A 23,975-nucleotide genomic window follows, 5' to 3' on the forward strand; every position below is an offset into this window, starting at 1 on the left:
ACCACTATCCTATATGAATGGTCCGGTTTAGCAACCGGAAATAAGGGATTATTCATCGGCGAGACACAGGGCTCAATTACACCCTGGTACTCCAATTGTGTAAGAATTTTCCTAGCCGATGCCCTTGCTTCAAATTTGATAGGATACTGCGGTTGTGGCTGAGGTTCGCCCTTTATCGGAATTACATGATAAGGTGATTGTCTGTCCCACCCCACGTTATTTCTATATAGGGCGGGAGCCTGTGCTAGAGCCCATGATTTACTATAGGACTCCGCTAGTTCTCTCGGAACAAGTGGTGAGAAGGAAGGTGTAATAACCTCCTCCCCTACCGGACAGTCGCGAACAAAGTCAGGTGGCCAATCCTGTTCGGCCAGCAGAACATCATATGATTTTACCACATGGTCCCAAAAAATGGCGTTTATAATACGGTCAATGTCCCCTTCCAATCGCAGAGTCACTTCATATACTCTATCAGGATCAGAGACTCGCATATCCGCCGTCTCGACTTGTATGAAGTCATCAGTTGCTTTCACCTCCAGATGCTCTAGAAGACTCCGGCGAACTATTGTGACCTCTGCCGCGCTGTCTAACAGTGCTAACGCCCATGTCTTGTTCGTCAAGAGAACTCTCTTCTTGAGCGGCATGTCTAACTGAGACTGCTGCCACTTTCTTCTTTTTAAATTGCTGTTTTTGTTGCAGCGGTTTCTCTTCTTGTTTAATAGAAACCTCCGCCGAGCGTTGTGAATCCTGTCTCGGTTTCACGTACTCCGTCTTCCGCTCTGACCGCCCACCTCTCTCACTTCTCTTTTCCGAGGAGTCCTGAAAGGAACGAGATTGGCGTGTATCAGTATATTGATATCTATCAGGTGTCTTCAAAGTATCCCTATTCCGGAGATTATACTTATTCTGTGGGGTCTCCGGTTGTGGAGACTGCCCACCATCTTTTTTAGGTGTCTGCTGTTTCTTGTCCCAGTGCTTTTTTGAACCCTCAGGATGTTGCTGTTTAGCATTATCTTTATTATTTTTACCCTGTAACTGGGGTTTCTGTGGTCTAGCACCTAGGCTATCTCGACCAATACTAGAATATGTTTCCGCTATTATTCTCGGAAGTTCCCGCTCCTGATTAAGCAGCGGAACATCCCGAAGACGCATTCGCACCGCTAGCGCTACTGCCTCTCCTTTGAGATTACTCAAAATAATAGAAGAAACTGTGGCAAAATTGCCCAGCAACTGCATGCCCAAGTCTAAGGCAGGGGCAGCCCCATATTCATCTTGAATTTGTTTAAGCACGTCCGGTAAATTAGCTAATGTCGGTGTACCGTGCACCGTAGTGTAGAGCGCGGCAAACACCGTGCCCCAGGTATTACAAAGGTCTACCGGAGGAACCATCCCATACGGCAAACACATCGTCAAAATTCTATGTTTATCCTGAGGTCCCGTATGGGGAAATACTGCTTCCAGCGTATACATTTTTTGCGCCAGCCAAAATGGAGTCTCCTCTCGTTTAGCCGGTACCTTACCCATAACAGAGTGTACAGTGGCCGGATTAATACCCGGAACCACTGCCTGTGGGTGCACTGGAGCAGCACGCGCTGCGTTTGTATTTAGTGTCTGCATTACAAACTGAACTAATCGTCTATATGTAGCCGTTAAGTCTGTATATAAACGACGAACTTCAACCACTGCCAATTGAGCAACCGCAGGATGGGGTGTATATGTAGCCAATAAAGGCCGGGTAGGACCATCATTACTCAGTGGACCTAACCTAACTTGTGCAACTGTGTGTGGGAGGGCGCCATCAAGCCAATTATGGTGTTCTTGATAAGATAGAGGTATTTCTAAATAAGTGTAAGCCCTGTATTGTCCAGGGACATTCGCAACAGTGTATTCGTGAAAAGTATTTGTACCCCCATCCACTGCTGGAAATCCGACCCAAGAATAAAAAAGTTCCGTTCTATAGGCTGCATGGGCGTCCACCACAAAAGTGACTGGACCCCCCTGGACTGTCAGTCCATGTGCCAACAGATGTCCTGTGAGCGGTTGACGCATATTGATTGCAATATTCACTAAATTAGGATTCGCCATTTATAAAAAATAGCTCCAGGTCAGAGAAGGCACACCAATATCGGGGTTTTCCTTTCAAAGTTCAAGCTTGAACAACCAACCACTAAGCAATAGGAAGCACCTATCCCATTGCGGCGGAAAGCCTCAGCCCCACGGACGTCTCCGTATACGGGACCGAGGAGTCAAAATATATATGAGACCAAGAGAGTCAGTCGGACCTAAACATTAGAGCCTGACCAAACGTTGGCGGCGCCATGTTGCGTGGGCTCTCATTATTCTAAATGAGACTACTGGATTTCTAGGCAGTAGGATCGATAACGGTGTGGGGGACTGAGTCTGACCCACGTGTTAAGTACTCTGTCAATGTAAATCCGTTTTTTGCTCCGGCTAACTAGCAGTGCCTTATTTCTCCCATGTGGAAGGAATAATTTGGCAGCCGAGCGCATGACATCTTTGGAACTTCTCAGGGAAGTCATGGTTACTCAGATCCAAACCAACTCTCTTATTTGCAATATGATCTCATATACAAATGACAAAGACAGTATAAGTTTTATATAATGTTTTAATAAAACGACAGTTTTTTAGATATTAAGGCGTGAGCCGCAATAACCAGAACGATACAACACAGTAGGATTGAAATAGTCACCAGGAGAGTAAAACATAAGAACAAAGCTATCATTTTGTCTAACAGTTTCTACTCTCCCTCTGCTTTTTCTATTTAGAGCACAGCATGTTAAGCTTCTAGCTTGCCTATTAGAATCACTGTGGAGACATCAGCCCTCATACCTGAGCAAAGACCTGTGATCTTGGTTCAGCATCTGCAACGAGGCAGTCAGCGTCCAGTTGTGGTTCCCTGGTTGGAATCTCCCTCTTGCGTGTATTGGGACAAGGAAGTGATTTTATAACTAACATGTCATCGTGATCACAAAATGTCCCTACGCAGGAATGCCAAGTCTAAACTCCTACCACGTCTATCGGCAATGTACCAGACTGTATCCTTGACTGAAGCGCAGAGTAAATGGTAAATGTTATGGAGAACTCCAGTGCTGAAGTAGGCAAAACAGTGTGATATGAATAAAAAAACAACACCGTAGAACTGGCTATTCGAAAAATAACAGTACGAAGCCTAATAAAAAGCATGTAGAGCAAAGTGCACAGAGGCTCTAAGCTGTCAGCAAATGAATAAAATATAGTCAGGGCAAAGTTCATAAAGGCCTAAAGCCTGAAGCTAAAGCGCAACTAATACGTAAAACTGACCACACTACAGTTCAAGCTTGAACAACCTCCAGTGTCAGATAGGGTTCCCTACTTAGCTGAGGAGGAAATCCTCAATACCACAGATGTCTACATATATAGTACTGAGGTATCTTTGTATATATTGAGACAGATATACTCAGGAGGACCCGAAAATTAGAGCCTGACCAAACATTGGCAGTGCCATGTCGCGTAGGTTCTCATTATTCTAATGAGACTACTGGATTTTGAGCTACAGAATCACCTGTGGTGTGGGAGACTGAGTCTGACCCACTACAGGTGACACCTGTCGCTCGAATCTGGGTTTTGCTCCGGCTAACTAACAGTGCCTCATCTCTACCCAAGGGCAGGTATGATTGGGCAGCCGAGCGCATGACATAACTGGTTTCTCAGGGAAGCCGTGGTCACTCAGGTCTCATCCATTTTCTCTCAGTTACATTATTCCCATATACAATGACAAACAGAGGCAGTATATGTTTCAATAATGATTTTAATGAAGCAACTGCATCTTAGATAGCAAAGCGTGGGCCGCAATCACCAGGACGATACAGCATGACAAGATTGAAATTGTGACAAGGAGAGTGAAGCATAGAAATAGTGCTACCATATTGTCACTACAGTCAATAGACCAATTCCTTCCTAGGCTATAATAGACCCCAGCGTGTTAAGCTCTAATTCTGCCCTTCAGGTTCCCCTGGGAAGACATCATCCCCCATACCTGAGCAAAGGCCTGAAGTCTGCATAGGCAGCTGTAGCGCAGCCTTCAGCAATCTCGATACAGTTGTGGTTGTCTGGCTGGAATTTCCCTCTAAAGTGGAAGGGACAAGCAAGTGTTTTTATAATAAAACAGCTGATGTTCTGAGAAAATGTCCCTACGTGAGGATGTGTGTTTTCTATGAATGTCAGAGACAAGAACTTTATACCACGCTCATCGGCAAACTATCTTACTGCAGCCTTGAAAGAAGCACAGAGTGAGCAAGAATGTCTTGTTTTAGAACAGAGTGCTGGCCTAGGCAAAAACAGCTAGATAGAGAAAATAAAACAAGACCGTAAAAGTGGCTACTGTAACAATAATAAAATGAAGCTGAATAAAATATATCTAGGTTAAAGTGCACAGCGCCAGGCCTAGTGGGTTAAAATAATGTGTATGAAGCTATAACTAAAATGGCTACACAACACTGTCATCAGCGTAATCCTCGCTAGCCTTGGACTATTAGTCTACGCTGACACAGTCTATGCCTCACAATCTCAGGACTGCACTGTTCACACCGTATACAATCACCATCCATGGGCACTGCCAGGCCTCACACTATCTGCCTTCACTGATCTTGTCCATGCCCAAGCCTGGCAACATTCTCATTTGGAATATCAGTCAGGAATGCACAATGTTTTTGGGAGGATGTTTAGTAAATAACATTCAAGCCTGAAAATAAGACCAGAAGAAGCGTAACTCATCATGTGTCAGTATTGCATAGAATTATAAGTGTCATTGTATTTATATAGCATTTATTTCCCCTTTTGAGGCGTCAAAGCGCTTTTTGGAAAGTAGCACACTACTCCAGAATCCAAAAAGTATTAGTGGTGGTCTAGTATAGCGAAATATGATTTAATTAGAGCGGTGTCTGTTAGTTTGTTTGAATAGGTTAATAGAGGGATAGAAGAGGGGAGAGTCTAGAAAGTTATTTGGAAGATCATAGTAGTAGGATGAGGTTTGTGAATAGTAAAAGGAGAGACGGAGGAGTGAAGAGTCTCTAGAAATGGATTAGAGAGACCATACTAGTAAAATGAGGTTTGGGATGAGTCAAAGGAAGGATACACGAGGGTTGCTGCTTGCGAATGAGTGGGAGAGAGCTCATCAGTGTTCGGACAGAAGACTGGGCTCTGTAAGACACTGCTCAACAAGACAGATCTGCCGAGGAGGCAGCTCTAGGAGTATTTTTTACACAGCAATGTTCTTCGGATGGGGAGGTAATAAGGCCGAGATGTGCAGGCTGATGGGGCAAACTAGTTTCTGAAAGTGATAAAAGGGACAACAGTTAGAGTTAAAAAATGCAGGTAGAGGTGTCAGTCAAATATGTTCTCACAAATTTGGGCAGTTTAAAACAATCATGTGGTTTAAATCACCCCTATTCTTTGAGAATGTGATATGGTCATTGTTGAGGGCTAATTAATGTCACCTTATATATGTGGTGTCAAAATATTTGAGAACATATTGTTTAGGAGTTGGCTGTTGCTCTGATTCCTACAGCGGGTGGGAATAACGTCAGATCCTTAGACGGAGAAGGTTATAAGGTCAGGCATGTGATCTGCCAAAGTGAACAAAGGTCTACTGGAAAAAGTGGTAAAGTGTTTACCAAAACCATACATGGTGAGGGCGTGGGTTATCAGACAGTCACAACTACTTCGGAATATGTTACAGGACAGCTGTCCTGGCAATGGATCTATGGTAGTTTTACATGGTAATGGTACTGAAAACATGGGGAGAAAGGGAATCTTCTCCAGAGTGGTAGACCGTACGTCCTCCCTAAATTAAATTGTAAAGACACACAGGGGCATATTTATACTCTGTTTGCGCCGGATTTGCATTGTTTTTTTTTACGCAAATTCGACGCAAAACTAATTCCATATTTATACTTTGGCGTTAGACCCGTCTAGCGCCAAAGATCTTGGAGTTTGCGTCATTTTTTAGCGTGGACACCTTCCTTGCGTTAATGATATGCAAGGTAGGCGTTCCGGTCTAAAAAATGACTCCGAGGCATGTGCGCCGTATTTATACTCCCGGGCAAAAATGATGCCCGGGAGTGGGCGGGTCAAAAAAAATGACGTCCAGCCGCTTTTGCGTCATTTTTTAGCGCCTGGTCAGGGCAGGCGTTAAGGGACCTGTGGGCTCGGAAGGAGCCCAGAGGTGCCCTCCCATGCCCCCAGGGACACCCCCTGCCACCCTTGCCCACCCCAGGAGGACGCCCGAGGATGGAGGGACCCATCCCAGGGAACTTAAGGTAAGTTCAGGTAAGTATTTTTTTTTTTTTTTGTGGCATAGGGGGGCCTGATTTGTGCCCTCCTACATGCCACTATGACCAATGCCCATGCCCAGGGGACAGAAGTCCCCTGGGCATGGCCATTGGGCAATAGGGCATGACTCCTGTCTTTGCTAAGACAGGAGTCATGTCAATGGAGGGTGGGAGTCAAAAAAAATGTCGCAAATCGGGTTGAGGCAGATTTTTTGCCTCAGACCGACTTGCCCCATTCTTTGACGCCCAAGCTCCATTTTCCCCTACGCCGGCGCTGCCTGGTGTGGGTAATTTTTTTTGACGCACACCAGTCAGCTCCGCCAGCTAACGTCATTCCATAAATAAGGCGCCCGCATGGCGCTTTGGAATGGCGTTAGCCGGCGTTACATTTTTTGACGCACAACTGCGTTGGCGCAGTTGTGCGCCAAAAAGTATAAATACGGCCCACAATGTGAAGTGCATCTAATCATAACGTTGGAACCCCACTGTGTTATGTCAGGACAGCTGGTCACAACAGGATGAGGAATCCTCATTCATCTAGTGTGGCACTCTACATCACCTGGGTTCTCATCTAGCATTCATAAGCATCCAGGAGTGGCCCTGTGGGTAAATGGGCTATATATGATATGATTATTTAGTGCGGAGGAAACGTAGTATGGTCAATTAGTAAAGGTAAAACTATGTGAAAAGGGGCGGGGTATCACTCTGTTATCAGATTTATTGGGAGATAAGGGGGAGCGAAACAGAGAGAAAAGGAAAGTGATGACAAAAGTGGAAATAGATATTGCTATTGCTTCTCAGCACTAAGGCAGTGGCACTGGGTCTATCTTGCTGTACGTTTGAGAGATGACAGTGTCAACATGAAGGCTAATGCTAGGACACTGTTGAAGTGGATGGTGTCTCGGAGCATGGCACTAATAGCATGGCTCTGCATCAGGAATTGGCTGGCACCTCTTCACATGCACAGTCACTGCTCCAATTTGTACGTCGATGAAAGCCCCTCGAGCCGTGGTAGAGCGCGTTTCTCCATTTCCATAAAAGCGTGTGAGAGTGGCTGTGAAAGGCATATCTGCTGTCATTTCCCTCCCCTCCATAACCACCTCACATATGTGGTTTGGCTGGACATCCATCTCCAGTGAGTGGATGTGCGTCACAGACTCTGTGCGAGTTGTACCTTCTCGCCATTCGAAGGACAACTCTGCTGAAATGGTTAAAGATGTCTCCACAATCTTGGGAATGCCAGCACTGATGGTGGAGTTGACCCCAAAACTTGTTGAACGTCCAATATCCCACCGCTGCTCAACGGTGGTCCTTCTGCTCAAAGTGGCAGTCTTCTTCACTGTCTTACAGTCATTGTTGATGACTCGGGACGAAGCCAGCAATTGAGGGGGCTGCTGGTAAAAATTTATTTCATCTTTTAAGTATTGTACATCTGAAATCTTCTGAGCCTTATAATCAGCGAAGATGCTCAATACCTCATAGCTCTTGTACCAATACTCCTTGCCTTCGTAAGGCAAGAAGAATGCCTCATGATGTGTGTCCACTTTCCCTAAACCGTACTTGTTCTTCCCAACGTACACATTCACTCTAGAGCAGCTCCCGACTGAGTTCTGAGGAATGGAGCCGTAGGACCCCGACTTCCACTCCAGAGACTCGAAGTCGTGAAGATTGACCAACACTCTGAAGGTGGAGGTGCGATATTCTCGGTCTCCATACGGGTAATAGCAATATGGCCCGGTGGCAGGGCTGTAGAAACCAGTGGCGCACCCTGGCTCAGCACAGACATGGTCCGTGCGGGAGGTGTACGAATTCCAGATGGACACAGCACCTTCGGGAAGAGAACCGGTCCACTCCTCCCAGCGGAGGTTAATATTATCCGGGAAGTGGATTTGCCGGACAGCCCCCTGGACCTCATCCCGTTCCACCAGCTCAGCCTCTTCACCACTGGCTGAGGGATGACTTAAGGGGGGGATGACATCCTGGAGACTGGGGTTTGGGTACTCCTCTTTAGACCCATCTTGGTTTTTCAGGAAAGAGAATGAAAAGAGAAAAATGAAGAGATAAATTAATCATGATGTCATTTCTATATATAAATACATTATTAGTAAACAGTATCCCTTCAGCCATCCCTTACAAACACCGTTTCTAAAAGGTACAATGGATTCATTTTTGGAATGAAGGAAGAATGCAAGATTAGGAAAGCGAGTAAATATTCGTATTTTAAAAATCAAAACACATTAATTATTCCTCTATCCTTAAAGAAAAGTAGACTTGATAGAACTGGGGCCCTGTGACCTACCTAACGTAGACTCAATATGTGTTAATGCCATGGTGCTATATGCTGAGTTACTATTTTTTATAATGGTCTGTTATAGTCTGTGTTTTCTTTAACAATTACGGATATGTCCCCTTTTTAATGAAGTCTGATTTTAGAGTGATATGTAGCATGTTTTTAAAGTGGTTTATCATTAAAAAATATATATATATATCCATACTCCAACGTTGCTCTTGTTCTCAGCGCTTCAAAACTTGGCGCCACCCTGTGGTAGGTTCAGAAATTTCTTTGTAAGCTGTTAATAAAGGCTGGTACCTTGCATGCATTAACCAGAGGCAAAAATTGTCTCCTGCATACACACTGCAACTTCTCCTGTGTGCAGATGTTTTAAACAACGTGGGCATTTTCCATTATTTTTTCAGTGTCTTTCTCAGTTGCTGCTTCTTGCTGTTCAGCCTCAACTGTTTCCTTCTGTGAATTTGAGCCATCTCACTTCATTACATTCAGGGGTCAGGCAGGCATTTTTTGACAGTTGCCCTCTCAAAGGGGAAGCAACCTGTTTAGGCAACCAAATTCTAGATAGATCTTCCCTTTCTGTGCTAAGACTGCATCATGATCCTTAAATATCCTGCATCAAATGTCAGAGAAGTTCACAGAAAGATGCCAAATGTTATCAGACGCATCGGAAAACAGAATCCGGTAAACAGAACAGTTGCAGGGCACTGCAAAACTCTTACGAGACCCTTCTCTGCCAATCAATAAAACAACTGCCTATTTCCTTTACTTTCTTGCAGCAATTCAGAAAGGAAAATCGGTGGCCTATCTTAATGCAGCAGAAATGTTTACATTAATGCAATTAACCCACTGGGCACAATATCAGACAATGAAAGAAGCAACATTCAGAGATTTAACTCCTCATGAGTTTTTTTTAACAAGTGGGTCCACAAGACGAGATATGTCAATTTCATACAAATTGCTCAGCAAGTTAAGTTAAACTCCGAAGCCTTCATACAGGGCCACTTGGGAAACTGAACATGAGGCACAAACAGTGGAAGACACCTGGCTTAACATTTGGACATGTGCAGCTAACATCATGATTTGCACACAACACAAAGTAAATAGTTATAAAATATTACAAAGGGGGACCTAAACCTGGCCTGCCTTCACGCAATGTTTGGGTCACAAAACGGGTGCTGGAGAAACTCAGTGCTTAATTTGAGCCGGTGGTTTCTGGTGCTCACTCCCAGCACCTATTTGTCAACACTGGCACTTATAATAATAGTCTGCCACATGGAGGCGCTGTTTGTTTAACTCGGAGACAAGCACAGCAACAGTTGTTTATTAATTTAATATGCATTAAAAATTACTAATACCTGCCATCAAAGCCATTCTTATAGCTTTGGGGGCTTGGAATTGCCAGAATTGTCAAACATGTAGGAGTGTGATGGTTATGCTGTTACACTAATGACAGCAGCAGTGGGTGGTGCATGTGGTGCAACAGAAAGTGGCCCCCTGCAGAGGGCCCTGGCAATTTATTTATTTTTCAAATTAAGCACTAGAGAAACTGAAGGGAACTCGGATGAATATCTGGCAGTCTCTGTAAGCTAGTTAGTCGTTCTGTAGAGGGGTTTTAGATCAAATTAAATAAAGAACAGTTATCTATATGCCTCTGAATCCTATTTTTATTGGGAGATAAGGGGTAAGTAAGGATTGAGAGTACCCCTTAACTACTTTTACAGATATTTCACTCACTTTTGGCACATTAATGGAAACAACTTAATCCACCCCCTTAATTAATAATGGTTGATTTATGAAATGGAAAAATTACAGTGATTGTGAAAGATAAGATGAGCAAATTTGAACACATCTGGCCTCCATTTTGTTCTTTTATTAAAAATTCTAGTAGTCACGGGTGCATCTGGTACACATGTCTACATTGATATACACATCAGGGGTTTGCTGACCTAGCTCACCATTCTGAGAAAATTAGCTATAGGTAGCTCGTTAGAGCATCTATAATTATTAAGCTGCTCACCACTGGGTAGTTGATTTGTGTTGCCATAATTGTTTTAGTATTTTAAATAAATGCAGAGTTTTTAGTTCATATGAACAATGCCGACAAGTTCAAGTTTGAAATTTTTATTAAAGATTTAGATCTTACAACAAGATTTGCAATATAGAAAATAAATCAATTTTATACAGATTTAAAAAGGAACTAAACAATTTTAAAAGAAATCCACAGATTTGTTTATTCACTGGGCAATTTATCATCGCCATAGCAGATTTTGCTGTTGTAACTCCATGCCTTTAAAAAATGTTTTTTAAAATATCTGTTAGTAGATCCTTAATACAGGACAAACAAATATAACATGTTCATTTGTCTGTACACCAGTATATCAAAAATTACAAATTCTTTTGTCCCAAACTATATTCCACCATGCATCTATTACAGTTTTAGCAGCAAGCATTTCAACCAACACAACGTTATGCCCCTTCACACCCTACGTTCCAGGTTGCAATTTTAATTAATATGCCTTCAGTGTAGCTGCTTGGCAACATTGAATGACACCATGAAAGTGGCTCGACATAGAGTCATATCATACAGCATGGAAGGATTGTTCATATTATACTTTCAGAAAACATTAAGGTGCGCATAGCTCATATTCTGGATGTCTAATCCAGACAGAGAAAAATGCTGCTGTGCAAAAAGAACATTAGTTAAAAACAACCCAAACTGTGCAGAGGAAAGAAGGCATTCCATAGCTGTAAGACTCCTTAAAGAGTGTTCTTTGGCATGTAAAATACTTAGAATAGCAGCTAAACCTCTTATATAAATGCTCACCAATCTTAGTTCTGACCTTAATACTTCTATTTAAACTATGGAATTTAAAGTGCAGATAGTGCGAAGAATCTTGGCTTCCAACCTTATGCAGAAGATGTAATTTATTAACTTTTATTGTCTCTACAGCATATAACAGTAGAGGGAACCTTCATTTTGCATTCAGTTAGGAGATGGTTAAAATGCCTATAGCCTGTTGCTCCTTAGAGTGCCTTTAGTGCATTACCATGAGCATAAACCTTATTCAATATATGTGCAATATGATCCTTTTCAGCCAAAGTTGCTGATATAATTCTTCCCAGATAGAGATATGACTTCACTGACTCTAGGGTATAGCATTAAAAGACCACTAATACCTTTTGCCAGTTGGGCACCCCTTTGGACAACACCTCATGTCTTTGGTTTTATTTATACTGACCTTCAGAAACTGAGCATCAGAGCAGGTCAAAACATCAAGATGCTTCTGAAGGCCGTTATGAGTCAGGTATAGCAAAACAATATCATCCCCATAAAGAGTCCCCAAAGGATAGGCACCTAATTTTGGAGCATCCCCACCAGACTTACTGAACACATCAGACAGATCGGCTATATATAAAGAAAAAACTGAAGGCGCCAAACAGGTAGCCCTGCTTTAGTCTATTTGTGGTAGGGATCTTGGGAGTCATGCCCCACATACCACCTAACATAACATGACACCAGGTGTCTGTGTTAAGGGCGATAATACGTTTTAAGAGACTCCCTGGTATACCTATGGATTTTAGCTTTTTCCAAAGGACCTGCCTGTCTTTGCAATCAAAAGCTGTTGAAAAATCTATAAAAGCCACGTAAGCAGGCACCCCCCTCCATTTCACATATTTTTCCAATAAAAGGTGAATCATAGTTAAATTATCCAGAGTCGAGTGACCAGCTCTAAAGCCTGCCTGCTCCAAAGGTATAATGTTTTTTCCTCTACCCATTCTAGAAGACTAGAAAAAACAGATTTAGCGAAGATCTTTCCTGTGGCATCTAACAGAGTAATCTGCCTGTAATTGCACAGTAGTTTTATAGGACCCTTTTTATGTAAGGGCAGAATAATACTACTCCTCCATAAACTGAGGACCACACCAGTATTCTAACAATAACGAAAAAGGGCTCTTAAATAGGTTACCCAGCAATCCAGATCTAATTTAATAATGGTAATAGGTAATTGGTCTGGACCTCCTACCCCCGTGTTCCTAGCTGCTTTAAGATACAGCAACACTTCCTGTCTAGTGGGGGCATCTATCAGCTGATACCCTATTTAGGGACTCTATGATACTATTACAAGGTGTTTGGCTGTTCATTGCACAAAGGGAAGTTGTATATTCTTGCCATTCCATACTATTGATATTATTTATCTTTTACTTAGAGAATTAACCACTCTTTTCCCTTATAATTTTTCAAAAAGCATTAGAATTTTTGAACAAAGCCGACATAATGTGCCTTATATGTCTCGATATGTAACAAGATTGCTGATTTCGAGTCCCTTCTGGTTATTGAAAATGCTTTAAAGAGCGTATTAATGTAAGTAGGCTTGCAAGCCTGCCTGTGCATAACTATGACTATTTTGTGCTGTGAAATCACATTGGGAAGCTGTACCGTTATCAGGCATTAAAATGTATAAAGTGCTTCAACAGGTTATGTTGATATAATGCACCATATATACCATGACAGCACTCATCATATGACTCTAGAATGTTGGTCTCGAATCTTCAATCATCATCTGAAATATTATAAAATGTGTACTGCTTCCGCTCCTGTAAAACAGAAAGGAAAGTCAGCAATCCAATCCGGTGTGAAATGCCACAAAGCCAGGCCATACAACCGATGCCTCCCTCAGTTAGCAATGTGCCAGTAAGCAGGAAAAGTTTATATAAAACATCAGCAGTAGTAGCTTTCATCTGAGATGGGACATAGTCTAGCAAACTCTAGCAAAGGAGTCGATCGGACTCTCATGTATTCCCCTTCCAAAGATCCCAGCCTATGCTTAATTTAAGCATAGTCTTAAGTTAGGAACTTGGCTTTGACCCAGAGCAAAAAATAGAAAGGCAGGAAAGTGGAAGAAATATGAAAACAGTGGTCAATTAGACATGAAAAAGAACCTACAAGGACAAGATCAAGCAACAGGAAGTGCATGAAGCTTCAAGAAGGAGACATGATTTGGCAACAGCCTTGGTATTTGGCAACCCCAGCATTCAGCTCTGCTGGCGACTGCTCAAGAAAATCGCTGGGTCCCTGCTCTTATTTCTTTACAGATGAAGCACTAGCCCCAGTATCCGCAGTTCAGAGGTTTATCTGGAGAGTTGAACTCTGTTGAACTCGAGGTCACAGTAGGGTCACAGTAGCCCATTACTACCAAATGTTGGCTCACATTTTTTCGCCCCATTATACAACTCTGTGATGCCTCTGTGATGCCTCCTATAAGCATTTTGCTTCTCTCCTCTGATGCATTAGACACTCCTTGCCCCTGGGTTGGGCACCTTGTCACAGGAGTATGTATCTAGTAGCTAAGAGGCCCTCTGCTTCGTTGAACCACTACATTCTCTGCAACTGCTCCCCATTAGGATTTATTTTTCTTTTTTGTCTTCACTCCCTTGTCTGAGTATTGTGGCAACGAAACAGCCTTAAAAACAGACTCTTCACTTCACCATCAGGAATTCCCTTCTAAAGGTGGAAACAGCCAGACCCATACTAGGCGTTGTAGAATCTCACAAAATCACTCATTGATTACTAAGCAAATAGGTGAAAAACTTTCATAGATTCCTTTTTCTAGGTGTACATAGTGAGAAACAAAAAGCCTATTTTGATGATGCCAAGGGCAATGGAAGATCTTATAGGCTCTATTGTCTTGTTGGCAGGTCCGTTAGACCGCTATCAGCAAGAAACACCAGGTTCTCAATCGTGAAGAGTTGGAACAGAAAAAAACATAAAGGCACAATCCCAAGTGATCAAACTTAGACGAAAAGAAGGAAAAGAAACGTTCAATCAGGTGCCATTTTGTGTCTTCAAAAAGGCTATAAAGACCCTCAGTCTGTTTTGTCCTTCGTCAAAACAAAGTAAATTCTACAAAGGTGTTCAATTTGAAAGATCCCAGTGGACATCCTTAAGCACTGATACCCTGAAGCAAGTGTTACAGCGATTAGAAGAAACCCTATTGTAGGAAATTCAAAGGTAAAGAGCTGAACGACAAATAATGAATGGCAAACGATGATCTCATCCTTGTAGCAAGAAATCCACCAAGGCAGTCTGTGAAAGTGATAGCAACCCTGGAGAAAGGAAGGGGTTCTTATTTCTCCCATTCTCTTGACAAATACCTGAAAAGTGTAGAGAAACAGGGCAATCCTGCTTAACGTATGAAGGTCTCTTCCTTCATAAGACCAGTTTGAACACCGTATCAGCCAGCTGCAGCTGAGAAGAGACTGAAATATATTTAAGTTCAATAGTCATTCATGCTGGGTAGATGCAAATAGGTGGTGGCCCAAAGGATCCTAATAAGATCGTATCTGTACTGATGCTGCCCAATCTGTTGCCAGGCAAGATAGGCTGCATACTCTTTGCAAAAAAAAAAAGAAGAAAACAGGGCACTTGCCAGGTGACAAAAATATCTTCTTCCTTTCTCCAAAAGAGGCTTTGCACCAAACTGCTGTCTCCTATAGAGTTTTAGGCTTCTGTAAACGCTCACTGGATTTAATTAAAATGGAATGTAAAATGGTACATTCAAGCACAGTTACGGAGTATCATATTTGTCCCTCCCCCAGTGTTTTTCCCAAACCTTGAAACCCTGGTAAACATTAAGGGCCTGATACTCGTACCAGTCAAAACCATCCTTGACCAGATGACCTTCTATAACCTTCGAAAAAAGATAGCCCTGACAAACCTAAGAATGCCTTCTTTTTCTACTCCACTGAGTCAGGATGACTTAGGGATTCCCCCAATGCACAGACATGATTGTAAGTATACATTCCATGTGAAAAAAGAAGTTTAATTATTTCTAAATCTAAAAGCACACATTAACAAAGGCACCATAGATCTCTTCCGCAAAAAGGGAGTGACACCTGCATAAGCTCCAATCTGCTCCTTAATATATGGCAGGTTTTGTTACCATTAGTAATGTTCAGATGGGTTTTGTTGGTTCTTGGACCACTATCATTTTAGTCAGTTATTGCCCCTGTTTATTTCTTCAGTCATGTCTGTGATAGCAAAGATAAAAGGTTGAGTAGGTCTTGCTGGGATAAAGGTTCATGACGTGCAAATCACAGAAATGCTAGCAGGCTAATCGTGCTGGCTTGCAGTAGGAGAAAACCATGGAAAAGCAGAATCATCGGCCCATCTTGGATGCCAAACAGAAGCTGCTGTTCCAATTCCATGAAGAACAAACAACTTTTCCTTTCGTGGTCAGATGGTTCTGGGATTTCTAGGGATGATGGCAATGGCTAGCTGCATAAGGGTCACAGTTGAGATCTTTAGGTCTACATTGTGTTCCCATTTAATTATACTTATGGATAAGTCATGTCTTCTTTAGAACAAACTCATTCAGCCCTCGCATCTCCCTATGGCTCTTGAGATTGGTTTAGAGATCCAGTCTTGTTAGGACACAACCCTTTCAGTCTCCACATTTGGAAATCTCAAACACCACTGAGTTTTCAGTGATCTGACATGAGTGAACTGGACACTGAAGCCGTTATGCAGGTCCTGGCTATGAGAGAACCACTGCTCCACATCAATCGTCAAACGTAAAGCGGTTCCAGCAGTACTGACCCACACTGGCCTTGACATTGGGTAACAAGGCAGCACACATTTCTTCTAAAGAAGGTGCGGGTACTGGCAATTCCTCATTCAACAGGGTCTTTAGTGTTCAGGATTACATCAAAAACAAGAGTTTCACCATGAGGAGGACCCGTGAGATATTCCAATTATAGGGTTATGCAACTGAAACAAAGTAAATCAGATTGCATCCAGCTGAAACGCCACATTCATAAAGTATGCATCCTGAATTGGCAGCATCCTTTGTTTTTAGGGGAGGAATTTAAGGTCCACTTGTAGAGGAAGTACAAATATGGGCTGACTAAAATTCTGCAAAATTCCATCGTCTGTCAGTCTTTCAGATACAGTTGTAACTATTCTCTTATTCTGAGAGCAAAGATATGGAACTGACTTCTCTGGTTTTCAGGGTTCGTCTAAGCTTTCCTCAGTTTATGCCTCATTTACAGTCCTGCATCAGGAATTGCTCAACAAACCTTGTCTTCCTTGAGGGACACAGAAAGACTGGCACTTGAGTGTCAGTCAGTCAGTCATATATACTTTATTTGGTAATTTAAAGCAATACAAAGTCAACAAATACAATAAAATATATTCAGTATTAAAGAAAAAAAGAATAAAAACCATTGAAATCAATCTTCAAATTTAAGAATGAGCCACAAATATGCATAAGGAGATTAAAAAACATAGAACACCTAAAAGAAATCGCACCTAAAACCAAATTTGCCATCATTCATATCCCATATAAAATTAGTGATACAATAAATGATACACCTTAGTGACTCTTTATTTATTTAAATACATTCGATCCAAAAAGATTTGGACCATTTAAAATTACAAAAAGAAAAAGAACAATCTTATATAGTCATGTAAAATCCGTTAGAATCGCGATAGCTCATCATAAATCAAAGTAAAAATCCTTCAGGATATTGTAAAAATCTAATAATCAATTAATATATAAAATGTTTCAGTAAAATTCTTACAGCTAAAATTAAAATCAAACTAAAAATACAACAATTTGCAGATTTTTTGCATAAAAAACGTCTCTATGAGCTTGTGCGATCTAAAAAGTGACACATACGGAGTAGTAGTTTTAAAATAATGACACAGTATATGGCATGTTTAAAAAAGTAGGAAGAGAGACGAAAGAATATAAATCTTGTTAAAATCTTGTTAAAATCTCCCTCTGTAAACAAACAGGAGCATGGCCTAGAGCTCTAAGGGCCCTTCACAGAAATATGTTTGCGACGGATACACCAAGCCTCCGATAAAAATTTGGAAACTGAAGAAGCTACCAATGTGGATGTTTCATATTTGCATATTCTGATGGCATTGGCTCTATCCAACAGTAATAAGTTTTTACAGAGGGGGATAATCCACTTTCCTCTAGGACTCTTATATAGAGGGCAGAAGAACAAAATATGCTCAGTTGTTTCTTTATAATGAGGGCAAGATATACATCTGTCAGTTGAGGGGTCTCTGGTTGACCAGTGGGCCATATAATCATTAATAGGCAGGGAACCATATCTGGGCTGTAGATAGAGGGCACGAGCATAAGGTGGCATAGGGAGGTTCAAAAAAGTCTCGGGCCAGGGTTCGTGTTTGAATTGGAGGAATTCTGTTGTTAGCCTGCCCAGCCCGTTTTGGCACAGTAGATCTTCATTAACTTTTTCCCAGTATCTTCTTTTAACAAGTTGTTTCGCATTATTGGGAATCAATTCCGGGTGTTCCCAGTAGTGGGAGAAACCTATTTTAACCCAGGCAGATTTAGGGGGTTATTCTAACTTTGGAGGAGGTGTTAATCTGTCCCAAAAGTGACGGAAAAGTGACGGATTTACCACCAGCCGTATTACGAGTCCATTATATCCTGTGGAACTCGTAATACGGCTGGTGGTATATCCGTCACTTTACCGTCACTTTTGGGACGGATTAACACTCCTCCAAAGTTAGAATAACCCCCTTAATCTCTTGCAACCATTGGATTTTAATTGGGCCCTGGGGAGTGGCTATAAGTTCCCTCACCGCCGCCCTGTAAGGTTCAAGTTCGGCAGTTTTCCAAAGTCGGATCCAATAGGAAAGCGATCTCAGGGCTGCTATGGTTTTGATGCTGTTTAAACCTAAGTCGAGCCTGAGAGGAATCATTGGGGTACCTGCCCCTAACCGAGAGACCTGTCTGAGGAAATTGTTTTCTTTTGTTTGTAAAATATCCAATCTTCTGTGTAATCCCCAGAGTTCCACTCCATACAGGGCCGCCGCACGAATTTGGGCGTTATAGATCTCGGCAATTGTGATCAAAGGGGAACTTGGTGCCTTTCTAGACCTACGTACTAGGGCCCCACCTCTTTGGCTTAAGATAAGTGCCCCTTTATCAATGGCTGCCTCCCATTTTCCTGTGGTCGATAATCTAATTCCCAGATAGTCAAACTCTTCCACTTTCTAAGCGGGACTGAATTCATTTCAATTCTGGGACGTGGACGTTTTCTTGAAGTGCTATATATCAGAAGTTTCGTCTTTTTAACATTAACATCAAGCCCAAAATCCTTACAGAAAACGCAAAATTGGTTAACCAAACTTTGGATCCCCATGGGTGACTTAGCTAACAGGATTGTATCGTCCGCGTACAATAAGCAGGGGATTTTTGTCCCAGCCAATTTGGGCGAGTCATTTGTGCAATTCTCCAGATAACGGATACAATTGTTAATATAAAGCAGAAAAAGAGTAGGAGCCAGAACACACCCCTGCCGGACACCTCTGTTGATAGCCACAGGATCTGTCAACTCACCCTCCTTACCACATCTAATTAGAGCATAGGTGTTGTCATGAAGTCGGGTAATGAGGTTTAAAAGACCTGGAGGGACCCCCATATTAGAAAGTGTCGACCATAGCATGTTCCTGGGGATCAGATCAAACGCAGCTCTCAGGTCTATGAAGACTACATACAGGTTCCCCCCCCACCCAAATCCACATTCTTCCATTTAATTGCCAGGAATCTCAAGACTTGATCAATGGTACTCACAGCAGGTCTAAACCCTGCTTGAAGATCAGATAAGGCATTATATTCCAAGATCCATTCGTCGAGGTGGCACAAAAGATGTTTAGCGTAAATTTTTGGAAAATTGTCCAGGACACTGAATGGGCGATAGTTTGCTGGAATATTGGGGCTATCTTTTTTAAAGATGGGAACTATCTCAGCCCCTTTCCATGAGTAAGGGATAGGGGCTCCTGCTGCGATTGCATTGCAGATTCGGTTTAGATAAGGAGCCCATATGTCAGGTCTTGTCTTGTATAAGTTGTCAGGACCTGGAGCCTTTCCCCAATTTAGTGAATCTATAGCGGCACTTGTTTCAGCTAAGGTGAATATGATCGGGGTAACATCTTGGAATGTTGGAACGTCAAGGGGACTGAAAAAAGCCTCAGATGGACCTGCATATAATTGCCCAAAGTGCTCAACCCAGGCTGTGGGAAGAATTGATGTGCCAGGTACAGAGGCGGAGTCTCCACAGTTTTCTGCTATTAATTTCCAAAACCTGGAAGTATCTTTTGATTTAGCAGATTCCAAAATAGCAGCCCATCTGGCCCCTTCCCACCTTCTACGTGCCTTGGTGCATTCGATCTTATAATCTTTTCTAGCTGTTCTTATGGATTCAACTTGGCCAATTTTAAGAGCTTTCAGTAAAGTGAGCTGTGCTTCCCTACAAGAATTCGTAAACCACTGTGCCCGACACTTTTTCTTAGAGTTGCTAGTGAATTCTTTTGTAAAAAGATGTTTTAGGGAATCAAACAGTTTGCTGTGGGCTGCTAGAAGCCTATCACCCTCGTCGTCTTCTTTATAATGGAGGATGCACTCCATTTGATTTGCTAGCAGATTATATATTGAAAAAACATGCTCGGGGTGTGATAACAGACTCCCATTTTAAATTGCGTCTATTATTTGATAGAGCTAGCAGTTGGGCATAAGCCTTTGAGTGGGGTATCTCAAGTAAGGGGAATAGGCCTCTAGTCGACAGAATCAGTGGGTCGTGGTCACTCTCTACATGCTCTTGTACTCTCATATCAACCATATGACCCCACAGTCGAATATCGAGGAGTATATAATCAATCTGGCTTCTAGACCCTCCTCGTTTGAAAGTGGGATGCAGATTTATGTCAGAGCAGGAGCGACCATTGCAGGCTTGAAGGCCATATGTTAACGTAATATCAGCAACTAAACGAGCTGTTTTGTTAAGTCTCGGCCTTTTATTAGAAACTAGCTGTGGAATCCCCCAAGGTTGGGCTCAAATGTGACATTGAAGTCCCCTCCAATCAGAATAAAATTAGATAAATTATTTTTAAGTAAGCTATCCAGTAGGAATATAGTATCGCAATCTGCACGGCGGCCCTCAATCCTGTTGTATATGTTGATTATTAGTAAGGATCTCTCCTCGGAGATTGTTAACAATAGGGCCTGTAAATCAGGGCAGCCCGTGTCTCTTGCAGCAGCTTTACATCCAAGAGAACTACTTAACCATATGAGTAGCCCTCCCGAGGGTCTCCCGGAGGGGGATCCTCGAGCTGGAACCCAGTAGCTTCTAAAGCCTAATCTGTGTTTGGGACCCATCGACCAGGTTTCTTGGAATAGACATAGTAGATGTTCGTCAATAAATTGGCCCCATTCCGAATTTTGGAATTTGCTATCCAGAACTGCTATATTCCAGCTAAGAACTTTAGCAAGATCATTAAATTTGGTGTGTCTAACTTTCTTGGGGTGGTGTTTCATAGTAAGGGCAGTACAGCCGGGGGTCAGATTTTTCCCCACTGACATATAGTTACCTATATCTGTGTTTTCCTGTGTGGTGTGTACTTCACAAAGTGGTGAACCCAATGAATTCAGATCAGGAGGGGTATCTAAGCAGTTGAGCCCTAAATCCCTGGAAATGGTTGTGGAAAAAGGAGCCTTCTTCTTATTAACTGAATGGAGAATTTTTTCAAAAGGACCCCGATTATCAGGGTCCGTCAGAGGGAATAAAATTGCTGAAGTGGGCACATCGAAGACAATATGATTAGTGTGCTCGGAAACAAGAATGTTGGGGTCCTCTCCCCCTGGACCATCACATAGTCAATCTATCTCCGAGAGCGACGGTGATGGATATCTGGGGCCAAGGTCAAGGCTAGACCGTATCTCAGTGTCAAAGGAAACTTTACGAAACAAAAGGGGTTGCCTGTTCATGGATGGCCGTGCGGGTGGATAAAACGCTTGTAGTCTACATAGAGAGACTGTGCCTGCTGAAGGATATGGTCTATCTGCATTTAACACAAGCTGCCGTACAAGAACAGGGGAATTGAAATTGATGACAATACAATCCCCTGTACCGATCTTTTCCAGAGAACCCACCCACCCAACCCTTCTCACCATCAAAATTGAGGATGTCATAGAAAATGCGAACCCCGCGTTGGCATGCAGCCAATGGGTAACCTTATTTTTGAGCTCAGTAAAAGATTCCAAGGACTTGGTTTTAAGTACATGCACATTAGAAATAACCAAAACATATGGACATGATCCCGGGGGAAGTTGCAGTGCTCTTATTCCAGTTGGCCCGATGGTCTGGTTCCTCTGCAAAGAACCAGAGGGAACATGGTCATAAGTGGAATTTAAAGTACCAGCACTAGGCACTGAGTTTGGCAGAAAGGGTATCCTATCTAAAGGATGGACTGGAGCCATCAGCGGAGAAATACTCGGAGTATTTGGAGCTCTAACTGAACTGTTTGTATCTTGATTTATAGAGGGCAAGTGGCTCTTACTTATTGAGGCAGGTCATCTGTTAACACTAACCTGCTCCTGAGTAGGGTAAGAATGATATAAATGAGGTAAAGTATCTATAGTGACTGGCTTCTGAGACTTGATAAAAGCTTCTAATTTCTCCTCTATTATTTGAAGGCGGGTCGAAATTGGAAGAAGCAACTTAGAGATCTCTTCTCTTATGAGAACCCTAAGAGACTCATTTGACTGTTGGTCGGTGGAGAGGAGCGGGCAGGATTGATCCATGACCTTGTTGGGGAGCTGGGTCGGATGAAGGGGGCTCAAGGTCCTGGTACGTTTGTTTATAATGACAGGCTCCCTACGTTTCCTCTTGCCCTTGGGATTGGGAGCAATGGTGATTGTGGGCTCTCTCTTGGAAGAGCTCCTGGACGGCGGGATCGTGGGAGCAGATGGAAGAGGGTCATGTGGCGTTTCACCCTGAGACTCCTGGAGGATGCATACAGGGGAAAGAGAGAGGGTGGTCGATATAGGTAGAGATCCTGTATGCGAGGTGGACTGTATGGGAGGGACGTCGTGGGCTACAATCATGGGTGGAGAAGATGGAACAGCTAAGCGGCGCTGCACCAGCTCTATTTCTTTCTCTAGAGCCCCGACGGCCTTTTGTAAAAAAACATCTAAGGTTTTATTTGCTCCAAGCTTCTCTTCGACCCCCCCCACACGCCGTCGACCCATCTTTCTTGCCTGCAAACTGAAGGGATGCAAATAAGCCTCTCTAGCTACTACTGGGAAACCCCAGACCGTGGGATAATTTGTGCACTCCACAGCCCGTACTGCAGACGGCAAGAAAACAGAGGAACCCCCAAAAGCAAGAAAAGGAGGTGCGAACGGGCACAGGACGAACTTATGCGCGATCCGCAACAGACTTGAGGGGGCTGTTCCTGCCCCAAACACCAGGAGTCAATAAGCGAGGAGGGCCAGGTTCCTGCCTCGCGAAAGTCAACAAGGTTCTGTGAGCGCGACCCGCAACAGCGGATGCGCATAGAGTCTTGAAGGGACTGTGCCTGCCCCAAGTACCAAGAACCAGTGAGCAGGGGGGGCCAGGCTCCTGCCCTTACCCTGAACAAGTCAACGGGACCCCTATCAACGGGACCAGCACAGCTGCAAGTCTAAGTCCTCACACCTCCAAAGGTAGGATGTTAGGGGGGTGGCCCAGCCCAGCCTCTGTCAGGCGCTGACGGGCACAGGACGGGCCCGCCCTTGGCCCGGGCTTCGCGTCCCTAAGCCAAATCACCACCGCCTCCTCCTCCGAAAACGCACGTCCCGCGGGTGCGGGAGAGCGAACAGATATTTAAAGGGGCTCCTGCCCCTAAGCCAAATCATCGCCGCCTCCTCCTCCGAAAACGCGCGTCCCGCGGATGCGGGAGCGCGAACAGGTATTTAAAGGGGCTCCTGCCCCTAAACCAAATCACCGCCGCCTCCTCCGCTGCCTCCTCCGCTGCCTCCTCCTCCGAAAACGCGCGTCTCGCGGGTGCGGGAGCGCGAACAGATGTTTAAAGGGGCTCCTGCCCCTAAGCCAAATCACCGCCGCCTCCTCCTCCGAAAACGCGCGTCCCGCAGGTGCGGGAGCGCGAACAGATATTTAAAGGGGCTCCTGCCCCTAAACCAAATCACCGCCGCCTCCTCCTCCGAAAAAACGCAGGACCTTAGTGACTCAATAACTTTTTCCTGGCACTAAGCTTGCAACACCAAAACAGACCAGGGTAGACAACTACGTTTACAAATATAATAACACTGATTTTGCTTGCAGAAATCACTTTTCTTTCAAGAGAGGGACGATAAAGCGCTGCCTCAATGACTGATAAAATCACAAAAAAATGCATGGTGTCTTGCAGTGAGAAGTTATCACATGGACAGGGGTTCAATGCCTCGATCTTATGAAAGCCTTCTGGGACTGCTAAAAGCCAATATATTAAACTGAGCCTAAACCTTGTCAGTAAAAAACGAGGACTGGGATTATTA

At 43.3% G+C, this 23,975-nt stretch overlaps 1 protein-coding gene across 1 annotated transcript in view; it reads right to left on the reverse strand.

The window, feature by feature from the left end:
* Positions 1–3,790: 3,790 nt before the first annotated feature.
* Positions 3,791–23,975, reverse strand: part of LOC138288171 (natterin-3-like) — a 41,312-nt gene continuing 21,127 nt past the window's right edge. Inside the window, exon 3 of the mRNA XM_069229489.1 lies at positions 3,791–8,346. Within this exon, the coding sequence (XP_069085590.1) occupies positions 7,244–8,346 (1,103 nt within the window). The 3' untranslated portion in view covers positions 3,791–7,243. The remainder of the gene's footprint in view (positions 8,347–23,975) is intronic.

This window comes from Pleurodeles waltl, chromosome 4_1 (assembly GCF_031143425.1).
Source record: "Pleurodeles waltl isolate 20211129_DDA chromosome 4_1, aPleWal1.hap1.20221129, whole genome shotgun sequence".
Taxonomy (NCBI): Eukaryota; Metazoa; Chordata; class Amphibia; order Caudata; family Salamandridae; genus Pleurodeles; species Pleurodeles waltl.